General features: G+C 41.0%; 1 protein-coding gene across 1 annotated transcript; it reads left to right on the top strand.

The window, feature by feature from the left end:
* Positions 1-14,262: 14,262 nt before the first annotated feature.
* Positions 14,263-14,661, top strand: LOC308261148 (small ribosomal subunit protein eS12-like; the record flags this gene model as incomplete). The annotated part of the gene is made up of 1 exon (XM_080692865.1): positions 14,263-14,661. The coding sequence occupies one exon, from the start codon at positions 14,263-14,265 to the stop codon at positions 14,659-14,661; it is 399 nt and encodes a 132-aa protein (XP_080548991.1).
* Between the last annotated feature and the right edge of the window lie 283 nt (positions 14,662-14,944).

Below are 14,944 nucleotides of genomic sequence, written 5' to 3'. Positions count from 1 at the left end.
TCCCCATCAGCCTGTGTGATCTTGAAAACACTGGCAAATTTCCCTGTCCTCAGCTACTTCATTCACAGATTAAAATAGAAACACACACCTCATAAAGTGGTTGTGAGGATTAGATGAGATAATGTGTAATGCATCCCCTGTCATTGGGGTTTAGTAACTATTAGCAATTATTTTCTTAGGATGAGTAGGAATGGGCAGGAGAAAAGAGGTAGGAAGAGCTTTGAGAAAGATGTGGAAGAAGGAGAAATTGTGCAGCATGTTCGGGAAAACGCCTTTTCTCTGGCCCCATGTTTTCATGGAGGGAAAAAGGAGTTTCCATTGGAGTATGGCTGCTGGATTTTTATAACATTCTCCTTCACATCAGGAGTTACTTTACTTGAGCACTGTTATGTAAATTAGCTCAGAGTTCTTAACTGGGTAGAGCTAATCTAGTAAAAAAAAAAAAAAGGCCCCAGATACTGAAGATTTATTCTTTTTTCTTTCTGCCCCAGACAAATATAAACTATGATCTTGATAACATGTTTGCTCTGCAGACCTGATCTCCTTTAGGGGGCTGCTCCAAGGCTAGATGGGGTGGGGTGGGGAAGGTGAGAGTCAGCAGAGAGTGTTGCCAAACCCTTCCAGATTAAAGATCTAGAAGCTAGCTCTTTTCTTAGCTTGTCTGTAATAAAGCTGACTTTAAAAAATCCATTTGGCTGTTTTCTATGCCTTATTTCATTCGATCTTGATGGTTGAGGAACAGCATGCAATTTACAGATCCTCTGGAAACTAAAAGTAGTTCATTATGGTGAGAGCATAGATTGTAAAGGAAGGATAGTAAAAGGAAAAGGTAGAGAGGTACACACAGAAATATTTTTGCTCAGGTTGGTACAATAAGGTCCCATTTTATCCAATCCCTTTCTTAACACAAACAGCAATGATGACTAAAATACAGAAAGAGAAAACCAAAAAGACATAACCAGGCTCAGAAACAAAAGTAAGCATTTTCACAGGCCAGAAATGGAACAGAAACAGAAAGCACTTAGCAGGCTGAAGCCACGAGCCCACCAGGGGCTCAGGTTGAAAGGCCAAGATTTGTTTTCTCCTGCAAGGTGAGGGGAACTAAGATGCTTTGAACAAGGTGAGGACAGGAGCCAGACTTAGTGCTTGAAGCCAGGAGCTCCTGAAAGGAGGCTGAAAATAACTGGTGCCACCCACTGCCTAGGGAAGCAGAAGGACAAAGACCCAGCCTGAACCAGGAACTGAGCCAAGCAGCTGGCCACGCGGCGTGGCTTGCCCACACCATGGTGGGGAAGGAGCATCAAAGGGCCAGCGTGGGATCTGATTCTAGACAGGAGGGCTGGGGAGGCAGGCAGAAGAAAATCGCTAAACACAGAGGAGAGGTTAGCACAGGGCAAGTGAAAGGAGGAAGAAAAAAAAAAAAAAAAGATAAGCTAAAACAAAACAGAGAACAGTAGAAACTCCTCCTCAAAATGAGCTAACTACAAGCCTAGTACTACGAAAGACATCTGACAAAATGACTACCCAGAACACAAATTGATTCCAGATAAAACTAACTCTACAAAACCTTCTGATAAGCCGGGCGTGGTGGCGCACCCTTGTAATCCCCGTGCTTGGGCCTCGCTGGTTTAAGAGACCCTGTTTCCAAATTTAAAAAAAATATAAAATAGGTCTGGGAGTGTAGCCCGGAGGTAGAAGGGCTTCCAGGAACCCCAGTATCGAAAACAAAACAAAACAAACAAAAAAAACCAACCTGGCAACGATTTTGAAAACTAAGTATTGTCGCTTTCTCAAAGCAATAAATGAAGGCATAGCGCTCATTTTAAAGAAACAAATTAGGCAACACATGCAGGCTGAAGAAAGGACGGGTAAATATCAAAACAAATTAATTGAAATATTGATAAATAAAAACATGGCCATTGAAATAAGAGTCTTTGGAGTTATTCAAAGTTGAAGAGAAAAAGTAGTGAATTTTAGGACTACGTTGAAGAATTTAGCCAGACAGAGTTTAAAAAATTAAAGAGATTTTCAAATATGGGAGAAGCCGGGCGTGGTGGTGCACGCTTGTAATCCCAGCATTTGGGAGGCTAAGACCGGAGGATCACGGTTCGCGGACAGCCTCAGCTACTTAGTGAGGACCTCTGTAATTTAGTGAGACCCTGTTTCAAAATAAAGAATAAAAAATAGGGCAGGGGGTGTAGCTCAGAGGTCGAATGCCCCCTGGGTTTCATCCCCAGACCAGAAAAAAAAAAAGGGAGAAAATTTCAAATTCATGGGATCAGGTAGTGTGGCTCCAACATATGTCTAATATAAGAATTCTAGAAGGCAAAACAGAAGAGCAAAGAAGCTACACTAGAAGGAGGAAAAAGAAAAGGAGGAGGAGGGGATAAAAGGGTGAAAATTTTCCTATGAAAATCTCAGGATATCATGTGCACTGAGCACATAGTTAAAGATAAACTAACATATAAAAATATTAAGTTATCAAAGGAAAAACATTGGTTATCTACAAAGGAACTATAAGTAAACTTCTCAAAAACTACAATAGAAACAAGAAGACAATTGAATGATATCTGAGCCGTGCTGAATGAATACTATCAACTAAGAATTTGATTTCCTGATAAACTGATATTTAAGGGAGAAAGTAAAACATACTTTCAATTATAAACTAAAAAGAGTTTACCACCCACAGACCTACTGGAAAAGAACCACTGGGGGAGAAAAAGAATAAGTCCAGAGAGAAAGCATGGGGAACGAGACTGGTGAGGGAAGAAATTAATAATGCACTGGACTTTAAAAAAGTGCCCACTTTTATGATAAAAATAACATGTAAACAACGATTGCATATAAACTATGTATTTTAACTACATATAAAATGTGTAGTTAAAGCCACCTAATGTCTTTTTTATATTTAAGAGAAGCCTAGAAATATTGATTCTGTCTAAATACTTTGTGTTTAAGTTATTTTATAATAACAAAAATCTAAATCCAGGGCTTCTAAGTCAACAGAGAGAAAAGAGTGGTCAAGGATTCAGGAGATTTAATATAGAAAACTAGTGATTCAATAGAAAGTAAAAAAGAAGAATAAAGAAAACAAAGGCGAGCTGGCATGGTGGTGCACGCTTGTACTCCCAGCAGTTGGGAGGCAGAGACCAGATTGGGGTTCGAGGACAGCCTCAGCTACTTAGCAAGGCCCTTTGCAACTCAATGAGACCCTGTTTCAAATAATAAAAAAGACTAAAAAATATAGGGCTTGGGTGTAGCTTGAGGGTACAATGCCTCTGGATTTCATCCCCCAGTACCGAAAAAAACAAAACAAAACAAAAAACAAAAAGGCATAGCAAATAAAACACACACACAATGTACAACAGTGAATTAAGTCCAAATGTATATTAGTATAAATGATAACTAAACAGATTTAGATTACTTTTAAAAGATAGAGGCTATCATCTTGATTTTTAAATAATATTTAAATATGTAATGTTAGCAAGAGACAAAAAGTTAAAACACAGAGAGATGATATAGCCGGGCGTGGTAATGCATGCTTGTAATCCCAGTATTTGAGAGGCTGAAACAGGAGGATCGTGTTGGTTCAAAGCCAGCCTCAGCTACTTAGTGAGGCCTTTGCAACTCAGTGAAACCCTGTTTCAAAAAGAATAATAAATAGGGCTGGGGGTGTTGCTTGCAGATAGAATGCCCCTGGGTTCCATCCCAGGTACCACAAATTAAGAAAAAATAAAAGAAAGATGATATTATGGGTAAGAAGGAAAAAATATCAAAATATAAAAAGGTGATAAAACATTATTAGTATCAGACAAAAATAGCCTTATAAACAAATATGTTAATAGAAATAGAAAGGGTCATTATCAAAAAGTTTCTATACCTAACACTGTAGCTTTCAATTATAGAAAACAGAACCACAAGGATTGCAAAGAGAAACTGACAAGTCCACCATAGGAATGAACAATCAAAACTGGCTAGATCAAGCAGACAAGAAAATTTAAAAAAAATTTAAAAAGCAATACAGATTGAATCATGAAGATCCTCTAAGGAGGCCTCATTAAGTTGTTGAGTTTTATTCTGAGAGCAGCAAGAAGCCATTAAAGGATTCTAAGCAGAGGTATGATTAGATCAGATGTCCATTTTTAGAAGGGTCACTCTGGCTTGAAAATGGAGAATGGATTTCAGAGTTGTCAGACTACATAAAGGCATAGAGACCAGCTAGGACAACTTCCTACCCTGAACCGGAGAGCATTCGTGGCCTGAACTCTGGCAAAATCATTGGCAGAGAAAATGAGCAGGCATTTAAAGAGGAAAGGAGGGGTGGAGATCAAAGATAACGTTCATATCTTCCCCTGGACAGCTTGAACATGGCAATAAGGGAAAGTGAGTTTGGGAGGAGAGGATTCCGATTTCCTTTTTTCTTAGTGTAGCACTCAAACTCCCCTCTGCTCACTTTTAACATTCAAACTGGTTTATTAAGAGACTAAATTATATTCAATATACAAGGAGTAGGTAAATCAATTTTGAAAATACTATCAAAAAGCACTTCTTATGGGATGCTTCAATAATCTGTAAGAAATCACACTTTAACAATGCCAGAGAAGCATGTGTGTACTCTCTGTAATAATTTTCCATATAGTTATAGTCTTTTAAGATTATTGATATCTTATGGCAGATTTTCATACATTTGTATACATAATGGGTTTTCAAACACATCTATATGACTAGCTACTGAATAAAGTAGTCATGACTTTCCCTAGATCACAACTGCTTTTAAGAACAAATAAATCCAGGGCTGGGGATGTATCTCTGGGATAGAGTATGTATCGGGCTTCCTGGGTTCAATCTTTAGCACCAAATATTTAAAAAAGTAAATCTAATATGCTGACTTGTGGATTCCTATAGTCAGAAACTTCATAGCACATTTATTACTTAAACCCTTTTCCTGGTTGCATTACCTTATTCTAATGTTTGAGTTTACAATGTGTGTTTACCCTTCAGAGAGCAATGATTTTATAGTTACTTGGGTGAGGAGGATGGGTACATATTATACAACCAAACTGAGGTACAAATGTAGGAAACTAAGGACTATTATTTCAAAAGTGCTTTGCTTAGTAACTTCAAGCATGAAAAGTTCAGGTTCCCGATTATGAATTTTAAGGTTTTGTATTCATAGCAATTCCAAAATGCAAATGAGATGTAGATTTTTTTAAAGTCCTAAATGTGCTGTGCAATTTCAGCCTAATGTGCTACAAAATCAAGTAAAGTTTGAGCCTGTAATCTGGAACAGGACTGTTCAAATAGGCATGAAAACTCTGGGAACTATTAAAGGGAACTCATTTGGTAATATGCAGACTAGAAGTTTCCTAGTAGCAACAGCAATAATGGAACGTGTGATGCTAATGTTGCCTTTTAAATGACAGTAAGGATGTATTTTAAAAAGATAAAACCCTTTTTTATATCTGAATTTTAAAGTGAACACTTATTTGAGTTCTTATATTGCATTAAGTTTCTCACAGGGAGGCTGCTACTTATTAAGAGCCATTATCATATAACTTCACTTCCAACCACATCACTCCTTCAGTTGCAGCCTCTTTCTGCAGAAGCAGCAAGAGCAAAATAGCAAAGAGGGTTCCTCGTCTTTGGAGCCAGTCGTTATCTTCTAAGGAGCATGGAGCTTCATTTGATGATCTTCTGCTACGTAGACATCTTGCCCTTAATGGGGAAATGCTAAAAATACAGAAATCCTACTAGCAAGATGTGGTAGGACTCTTCTTCCCTGTAATGTGAACTGAAGCACTATGCTTTCCTGGTAATTTTCAAAATTATAATAATTTACTGGTATTTAACAACACGAAAAAAAAAAATGAGACCACAGGAATAAAATTATAGCTCTTTCCTCCAACAACAACAACTCCTCTGTCTCCTCCTCCTGCTCCTCTTTGGCACTAAGGATTGAATTCAGGGGCATTCTACCTCTGAGCTACGGCCCCAGCCTTTTTTTTTTTCTTTTCTTCTTTTTTATTGTTTTTGTTTTTTATATGAAACAGAGTCTACTAAATTGCTTAGAGACAGCCAGGCGTGGTGGCGCATGCTTGTAATCCCAGCGCTTGGGAGGCTGAGACAGGAGGATCGCACAGGTTCAAAGCCAGCCTCAGCTACTTAGTGAGGCTCTCAGCAATTTAGTGAGACCCTGTTTCCAAATAAAATATAAAATAGATCTGGGAGTATAGCCCGGAGGTAAAAAAAAAAAAAAGCCCCTGGGTTCCACCCCCATTAACACACACACACACACACACACACACACACACACACACACACACACATTGCTTAGAGACTTACTTAAATTTCTGAGGCTGGCTTCGAACCTTCGATCCTTTGGTTTCACTTTTCCAAGTACTGAAGTCACCGGCGCAGGCTACCACCACATCGAGCTTAGGTCTTTGTATTTCTAAGTGAACCCCCAAAGTAGTAAAGTTGGGTATTTATTTTGTGTTGCTGGTCATTTTATCTTCAATCTTTGTACTTCCTGGAAATGTATATACCAGCGAGGAAGGAGGAAAGCAATGAATGCATCAGTAGATGTAAATAATGCTCAGGAGTCATACATGCCACCCAGAAAGAGTCACCCAGATTCAAAGGCAAAATCAGCAGCCAACGGGAAACAAATTAGTCATGTCACTTCCACAGTAGCAATTTAATATTATAATAATGTAATTACAAGGAGCCTTGAAAGGCCTTTAAGTGCTTTCTCTAATTTTTCAGCAAAATATCCACAGTGTTACACAAGACAATGGCTATCTCATGAATTAGGAAAAATCAAGGCTTCTCACATGTTGATCTTGCTCTTCCGTATGAATTTGTTTTCTGATCTAAACTGAACCCCTCTCCTTCCTTCACTCCTACATCAGTCAGTGGGGGAATAGAAGTCTCAGCAGCTCCTGGACATCAGCTTCACGCAAGTGAATGGAACAGTAGAAAAAAAACATCATCAGCTGGGAGTGGTGGTGCATGCCGGTAATCCTGGTACTTGGGAGGCAGACATGAAGATTGCAGGTTAAAGACCAGCCTCAGCAACTTAGTGAGACCCTGTTTCAAACTGAAAAATAAAATAGGACTGGGTGTGTTGCTCAGAGATAGAGCTCAGAGGTAGAGTACTGGTTCAATCTTCAGTACCAAAAAAAAAGACAAAATAAAACCATTATCTATATAAAAGCAGAGTCGAACCTGTTAAACTGTGTACTGCTTAAATATATACAAAAGGAATATTGTGGGAGCATTTTGAATAAGATCTGTAGGGTAGACAGACTAGAGGGGACAATGTTGAGAGTCAAATATGAGTAAGAGACACAGAGGGAAATAATCTAAGGCAGGTCACTACTTCCTATGAAAGTTGAGTCTCAACGTTATTGGCATAGCAAAGTTTGGGAACTACAGGTCTTCAGATGGTTTTCTTTCTAATGAAATTACAAAATAGGTAGCATTTAAATCCGAAGATTTTATGAAAGCATTCATTCACCTATTCAACTAATTTAATTTGTCATTGTTATCATCATCACCACCTCCATCATATTTAACAACATCAAGGATGTTAGGCATTCTTTACCTAATACCTGTTAGGTAAAGAATCTCAACCTGCCTTGTTCTCTATTAACAAAGTAGGTTAATGATCTCCACCTGGTGGACCAATTCCAGTGGTTCTCACTGGTTGACCAATTCCAGTGGTTCTAACTTCTCCCTCTCTATCATCACCACACAATATATTTGTTTGGTTTTGGATTTATTTATTTATTATGTTAATGGAGATGGAACCAAGGGGCATTCTACCTCTGAGCTATTATCCCAGCCCTATTTTATTTTTATTTTGAAACAGGATCTCACTAGGTTGATAAGAGTCTCACTACTTGCTGAGGCTGTCCTTGAACCTGTGATCCTCCTGTCTCAGCATCCCGAGAACAGGGATTACAAGCATGCACCATCATGTCTGGCTTTGTTTTGGTTTTAAATCTGTGGGCTCTGGCCCCTTTTAGGAACCACTGAATTAGAATCCTCTGGGATAATGTCAAGTCATTGTTGGGACCAAATGACTGCCACAAGGTCACTGCTGTCCACCTTCAGCTGGCTAAAATTCTATGGAGCTCTTCATGAGGCCTGGATGAAAAATCCCACCCTCTCCAAGTAGCAGCTGCATTTCCTGAGAGCTCACAAAGTGTGCCTGGGTGCCTCTGCTTCCTGCTTCACTGAAGGACACAAGCTTTACAGCAGCTAGATTATTTAGCAAAGGTCAAAGGCTGTGGGGTAGGTGTGGGTGGTGGTAGATTTACCCATGAGATTGCCCACAAATGCTTCTATTTCATATACTGACAGAGAACAGAACCATGGATTATTCTTTTTACTTTACATAAATGATTTATTTCATGACCTTCCAACCATTCTATCATACCTGCAACAGTCCAGAGAAGAGGGCTGCTGGGCTATGAATAAGAGCACAGATTCCAGGCCACATTGACCAGGGGTCAAATACTGCCTCTACCTACTTGTGGTGTGAGCATGTTTTCTTACTTAACGTCTCTGAGCCTCAGTCTCTTCCTTGGCAACATTAGAAGTGATTATTCCTCATGCCTGCAATCCTAGTACTTGGGAGATTGAGATAGGAGGACTCCAGGTTTGAAACCAGCCTCAGCAACTATTTTGTGAGGCCTTCAACAACTTAGTTAGAGGGACCCTGATTCAAGATAAAAAATAAAATAGGGGTGGATGTGTAGCACAAAGACAAAACACCCCTGGGTTCCAATTCCCAGTCCTAGAAAAAAAAAAGATTATCTTACTTCCTAGGGTTATTATAAGTGCTCATTAAGTTGGTACCTGCACAGCTCAGGACATAAAGTGTTAGGTATACAGGGTCAACTAACATAAAGTGTTACATATACAGGGTCAACTAATGTTGTCTTAGAAGGGATATTTTACCCTCTGGGACATTGGAGTCTTACATGGGGATCTCATATACATTACACACACACACACACACACACACACACACACACACACACACTCTCTCTCTCTCTCTCTCTCTCTCACACACACACACATACACATACATACACACACACACACACACACACACACACACACACACACACACAGAGACACATACACCCTATGTGGAACATTCTACTTCTGAGCTACACCCCCAGCCCTTTTTATGTTTTTGTTTTGAAACAGGGTCTTTCTAGGTTGCTGAAAGCCTCATCAAGGTGCTGAAGCTGTCCTTGAACCTGAAATCTTCTTGTCTCAGCCTCCCAAATACTGGGATTACAGGCACGCTCCACCACACCTGCTGACAAAACTCTATCTTATTTGATATGCTCTGACCTGGTCAGGGCTAACCCTCAGCTCATGGTGGGACAGGGGAACAAGGAGACTCCTTGAGTTCTACTGCTTTTTTGGAAAACTCTAATCAGAAAAATGAACTTAACCATCTCCAGAGTCTATTATTATTGTTTTGCTGAACATCAGATCACAAATGCTGCAGTAAACTCATGTCTGACCTAACTCTCCGCAGGCAGAGGGAGAGGCCCCTCTCCTGGAAGCCCTTGCTGTCCTGCCTATGCATTTGTTTATTCCATAGCACCAACACCATGCAAACTCCTCTGTTTGCTGTTCATCCCCAAAGCTCCTTGCTCTTGTCTGCTCCTGGGCCTTTGAAGGCGCGGCTCCTCCTGCCTGGCGTAGCCATGCCACTCCACAACCTCTATATTGTGACGTTGAGTTGCAATGGCCAATATAATTGGCAGACTTTCTCACTAGGTGGCAGCTCTATGAAGACCAGGATAGGGGCTGCCTTGCCTTCAGCACCTAGCAAGGGGAATAACACCTAGGAGGCACTCCAGAATAAAATATTTACAATCAAATATATATGTGTACATATGTATGTATATTTGGTACTATGGATTGAACCCAGGGGAATTCTACATCTGAGCTACACGCCTTGCCTTGTTTATTTTATTTATTTATTTTGAAACAGGGTCTCACTAAATTGCTGAGGCTGGCCCCAAACCTGCAATCCTCCGGTCTTAGCCTCCCAAGTACTAGGATTACAGGCGCGCACCCATATGCCGGGTTCCAAAGACTGAACAGACAGATAGCTATTGCTAGATTAGGACTCTTGCAGCTCTGTGACTTGGAACAGGCTACACAACTTCTTGGATCCTCGGTAAAGTCGAGCTAAAATAACTTCCTGTAGGTTCTTGCAATGACTAAAAAGATAGAGCATGAGGAAAGCAGCTGGCAGCGTGCCCAGAACAAAGTTAACATTAATAGTTAATACACATTTAAAAAAGCAGCACGGCCAAGTGCACCCAAGCCTTTCATTTTCCTAATTTTGTCCCTTTCCTTATTTAATAAAAATAGATGTTACGACATAATTGTTGCTACTGAAACCCCAGAAAACAGAGGAGGCAGGATGAGAGGTCAGATGTTACCACTCTGCAATTCTCTCAGGTAGACATGTATTAATACCGATTTATACATATTCATTAGCCAACTTGTAGAGACCAAGCAGAGCATAAAGGGAAAATGCTCAGCTGGGAGCCCATGTTGCCTTCACGCCAGCTCCTTCCTACGGAAATTAACCCAACACAAAGTCAACATTTGCAGAACGGAAGTAAATGACATAATTTCAAGTCAAGCTAAATATGCCCTCTCCTTGCCCATTCTAGAACCTAGGTTCTGAGACACAGAGGCATCAGCGACACAGCAGCTGTCCTTTGAGAAACCTGTATCTCTCAGAGAGGAAAGGATGGGGCGGATAGCATGGGAAGAGGAGGGCATGACGTGAATGGCGGGGGACAGTAAGAGATGGTAGATGTATGTACAAATATGTCACAGTGAGACCCACTCTCCTGTACAACTAAATGCACTAACACAACATTTATTTTATTATTATTATTTTTTTCTTGGTGGTACTGGGGTTCCTGGAAACCCTTCTACCTCCAGGTTACACTCCCAGACCTATTTTATATTTTTATTTGGAAACAGGGTCTCTTAAGCCAGCACGGCTGGCTTCGAAACTGAGTGATCCTCCTGTCTCCGCCTCCCAAGCATGGGGATTACAAGTGTGTGCCACTACGCCCGGCATAACTAACACAATATTTAAACATTCATGTCTGTTCATCTTTGATGATAATATGTACTATTTATTGAGTGTTTTCTGCATACCAGGCAATTTACATACATTATCTCTTAAAATTTTTAGATCGTGCCGGGCGTGGTGGCGCACGCTTGTAATCCCCGCGCTTGGGAGGCAGAGACAGGAGGATCGCGCAGGTTCGAAGCCAGCCGCCCGCGCTGGCTTAGGAGACCCTGTTTCCAAATTAAAAAAATGTAAAAAAATAGGTCTGGGAGTGTAGCCCGGAGGTAGAAGGGCTTCTAGGAACCCCAGTACCACCAAAAAAAAAAAAAAAAAAAAAAAAAAAAAAAATTTTAGATCGTAGTTGTTTTCCTTTTAGAAGTAAAGAAACTCAGCCAGGTGTGGTGGCGCACGCTTGTAATCCCCGTGCTTGGGAGGCAGAGACAGGAGGATCGGACAGGTTCGAAGCCAGCCATGCGCGCTGGCTTAGGAGACCCTGTTTCCAAATAAAAAAATATAAAATAGGGTCTGGGAGTATAGCCCGGAGGTAGAAGGGCTTCCAGGAACCCCAGTACCACAAAAAAAAAAAAAAAAAAAAAAAAAAGTAAAGAAACTCAAGGCTGCAATTGAAACTGTAGAGGCTTAGAAATGTCCCCAAGATCAATGGGTCAGCAGAGAGCCAGAATGTGACAGGACAGCCTGAAATCAGTTGAAAGGAACACACTGAACTTGCCCCCCAAAACAGCAACCTTCTGGGCCACCAGCAGGGCAGGTCTGGCCCTTCCTGGCTTCCCTGTCTGCCTCCTGCTCTGGCTCCCTGAGGCTGCCCTCTTGCAGTCCCTGAGCTGTCTGATAAATCTGCATGGTATTCACTGCTGGTTCCCAAGAGGTCTGGACCGTGGGGAGCCGGGCGCTCCTTCCCACAGTGGAGAGAATGCAGTGAGCTCACACAGGACTGCAGGAGGGCATCTCCTATCTCTGCTCAATCAGGACTGCTGCCCCAGCAGCTCCCCCCAGGGGACACAGCGCCCAGGCAGATGCAAGAGACCACTAGCTGGGAAGGAGAGCCAGGAAGAAGGCAGGTTAGCAGGGGCACGCCTACACCGTGGACTGTCTGGCAGCTTGCTTCATTCCACTTCCACTTAAATCTCGCCTGCTCCTTGGAAAAGATGCTCTGGAGTGCAGATAAAGGACACCGTGCACTACAGAAAACTCGATAGTCTTAATATATCCCAATCATCACAACAATCACATCTCATGCCTCATCCAAATGTGCTGAAAAGGATACTTCTTTCTGTAATGACAATATTATAATTTATAAAGCTTCTGCTTGTTTGAGTGCTCTTTTTAAAATGAGGATAATGAAGCCTATTCTCTAAATGTCAATCATTTACCCTCCCTGCCACCACCCCAGCCCCTTGCTGATAGAAAGATGAAGAATGGCCATTTAATTTTTTTTAGAAAGCTCCCTAAACTAGACCGTGTATAGATTCTGCATGTGGAACATTTCTTTGCTAAGAAAAGCCACGTCTTGCTCCAATCATACATTCCCTTGGTTCTATTTCCTGGAACGATCAAGAGGAAACTGAATAATATATCACTGTGTGTTTCCCATTTTCATTTTTCTGCATGAGGTTAACAGAGAAGAGAAGCTGCTTCTCAGTGCAATTTCATCTGTGGCAACTGGTCTGGGTCTGAGCCTGCTGGTCCCCAGCTGGCCTCGAGGTGGTCACTGGAGCAGTGAGCTGTGGCCAAGAACTTTTCCTGATTTAGCTGCAATTCCACAGAGAAAACCCACACAAGAAGGGATCAAAGAAAAGGCGCTGGCACCAGATTTTGTTAGGGAAGACGGTGGCGAGTGTGGGAATGGGTACAGAGTTGAGCATTTTAATCACAGATTTTGTTTTTTCCTGAAGAATTCCACAGCAGCAAAGTGAGCTAGAAGACAGGTCGATGCTGATAATGCTGAATCTAAGAGGCAAGAGAAGAGTTTCCCTCACTTGCTCCTACACACATGCCCACCTCCCTCCAACACCCAGCTATTTCTGCCCTAGTTTTTTGCTTTCATTTTGGAGGAATATTTTCTTATGCCAGGTGTATAAATACAATTCTGAAACACTGACTGTTTCTCCAGTACCACAGCGAAGCTACCTTGATGCCAGAACAAAAGAAAACTTGATTGTTGTTTTGGTTTCCCTTGTGGGCATATTAAAATTAGTTGCTGAACTGACTATTCTCTAAATTGTTTAACAGTGGTGAATTTTGTTCCTTCATTTGTTTTGTTTTGTGTTGGAGTCTTTATAAAAACACATCTCATTTAGCTAGGATGCAGCCTTTAATGGAAGTAAATTGCAACTGGCCTAAAGTGATTAAAAATAAGTGAGCCCATAAGTTTGGCTGACCCTGTTTAAAATTCTTCTCTGTCCATGAAGTATATATAAATCTTTATAGAATGACCTATTAACTGCCTACTGCTGGGACTGAGCTTTGGGCTTTGTTTCAGTTATAAAAATAAGGTCACTCTGCTTTTTGTAAAAATGAATGTAGCTGCTTTGATAATTAAAACCTATAGAGTCATGAAGAGATGATATATTTAAGCCTCTAAAAGTTAATGTGGAAGCTATAAAGTTGCAAAAGGAGAAAGGATAAGGGTCTCTATTACTGCTCATCAAGTGAAATATTACTAATAGGGTATTTATGTCACTCTTTAATGAAGAATTTCAAAAAGTTTTTTGAAAACTTTAAGTTCAAGTTGTGAGCCAATTCATGTCTGACCCCATTATGTAAGAGCACCCATAGAGAGGGCTACAGTTCAGGGGATATAATTTCAATAAACTTATCACATAAATTCATTGATGCTGCCAGTCAAGGAGCTAAGACTTCAGATGAATCAACTTGGTCCTTAACATGGGCTTTTCATCCACAGATGGTGTACCATCCTTGCAAGTGGTACACCTGCCTGAGAAGCATGTTCTCTCTCTCCTTTTCTGCTGTGATCAGAATAAGTAGCTTCTGGCTCAAGGGTGAGAACACCATTTCAAGAAACAATACCTAGAAATGATGTCACACCTCTTTCCCTGCCGCCACGGAGGCGTGGGTGCGTTCAAGATTCGGCTTCACTTGTAACCACCGCCATGGCCGAGGAAGGCATTGCTGCTGGAGGTGTAATGGACGTCAATACTGCTCTACAAGAGGTGCTGAAGACCACCCTCATCCACGATGGCCTAGCACGTGGAATTCACGAAGCTGCCAAAGCCTTAGACAAGCGCCAAGCCCATCTTTGTGTGCTTGCATCCAACTGTGATGAACCTATGTATGTCAAATTGGTGGAGGCACTTTGTGCTGAGCACCAAATCAACCTAATTAAGGTTGATGACAACAAGAAATTGGGGGAATGGGTAGGCCTCTGCAAAATTGACCAAGAGGGAAAACCCCGTAAAGTGGTTGGTTGCAGTTGTGTAGTCGTTAAGGACTATGGCAAAGAATCTCAGGCCAAGGATGTCATTGAGGAGTACTTCAAATACAAGAAATGAGCAAATAAAATTTTTGGTTTACATTTCTCAAAAAAAAATGATGTCACACAAATACTTGGGCAAGTTATTGATCTCTTTGTCTCTAAATTTCTTCCTTTCTAGAATGGTACAGGTGATAATGTGCTGGTATTGAAAAAGTGCTTTGGTATCAATTTCCAAAATGTAAAAAGTAGTCAGAGCCCAAGTGCTGCACAGACATTTAGGCAGGGAGAAACGTCAGTTGTTACAATGCAGAGTTTCTCTCTCTTTGCCCTTTGTTCTAATGATTAACCTATAGTAAAAG

The sequence above is a fragment of the Muscardinus avellanarius genome (assembly GCF_963383645.1).
Source record: "Muscardinus avellanarius genome assembly, chromosome: 3".
Classification (NCBI taxonomy): domain Eukaryota; kingdom Metazoa; phylum Chordata; class Mammalia; order Rodentia; family Gliridae; genus Muscardinus; species Muscardinus avellanarius.
Note: the sequence above shows the minus strand (reverse complement) of the source record. Positions and strands in the feature narration are given on the sequence as shown.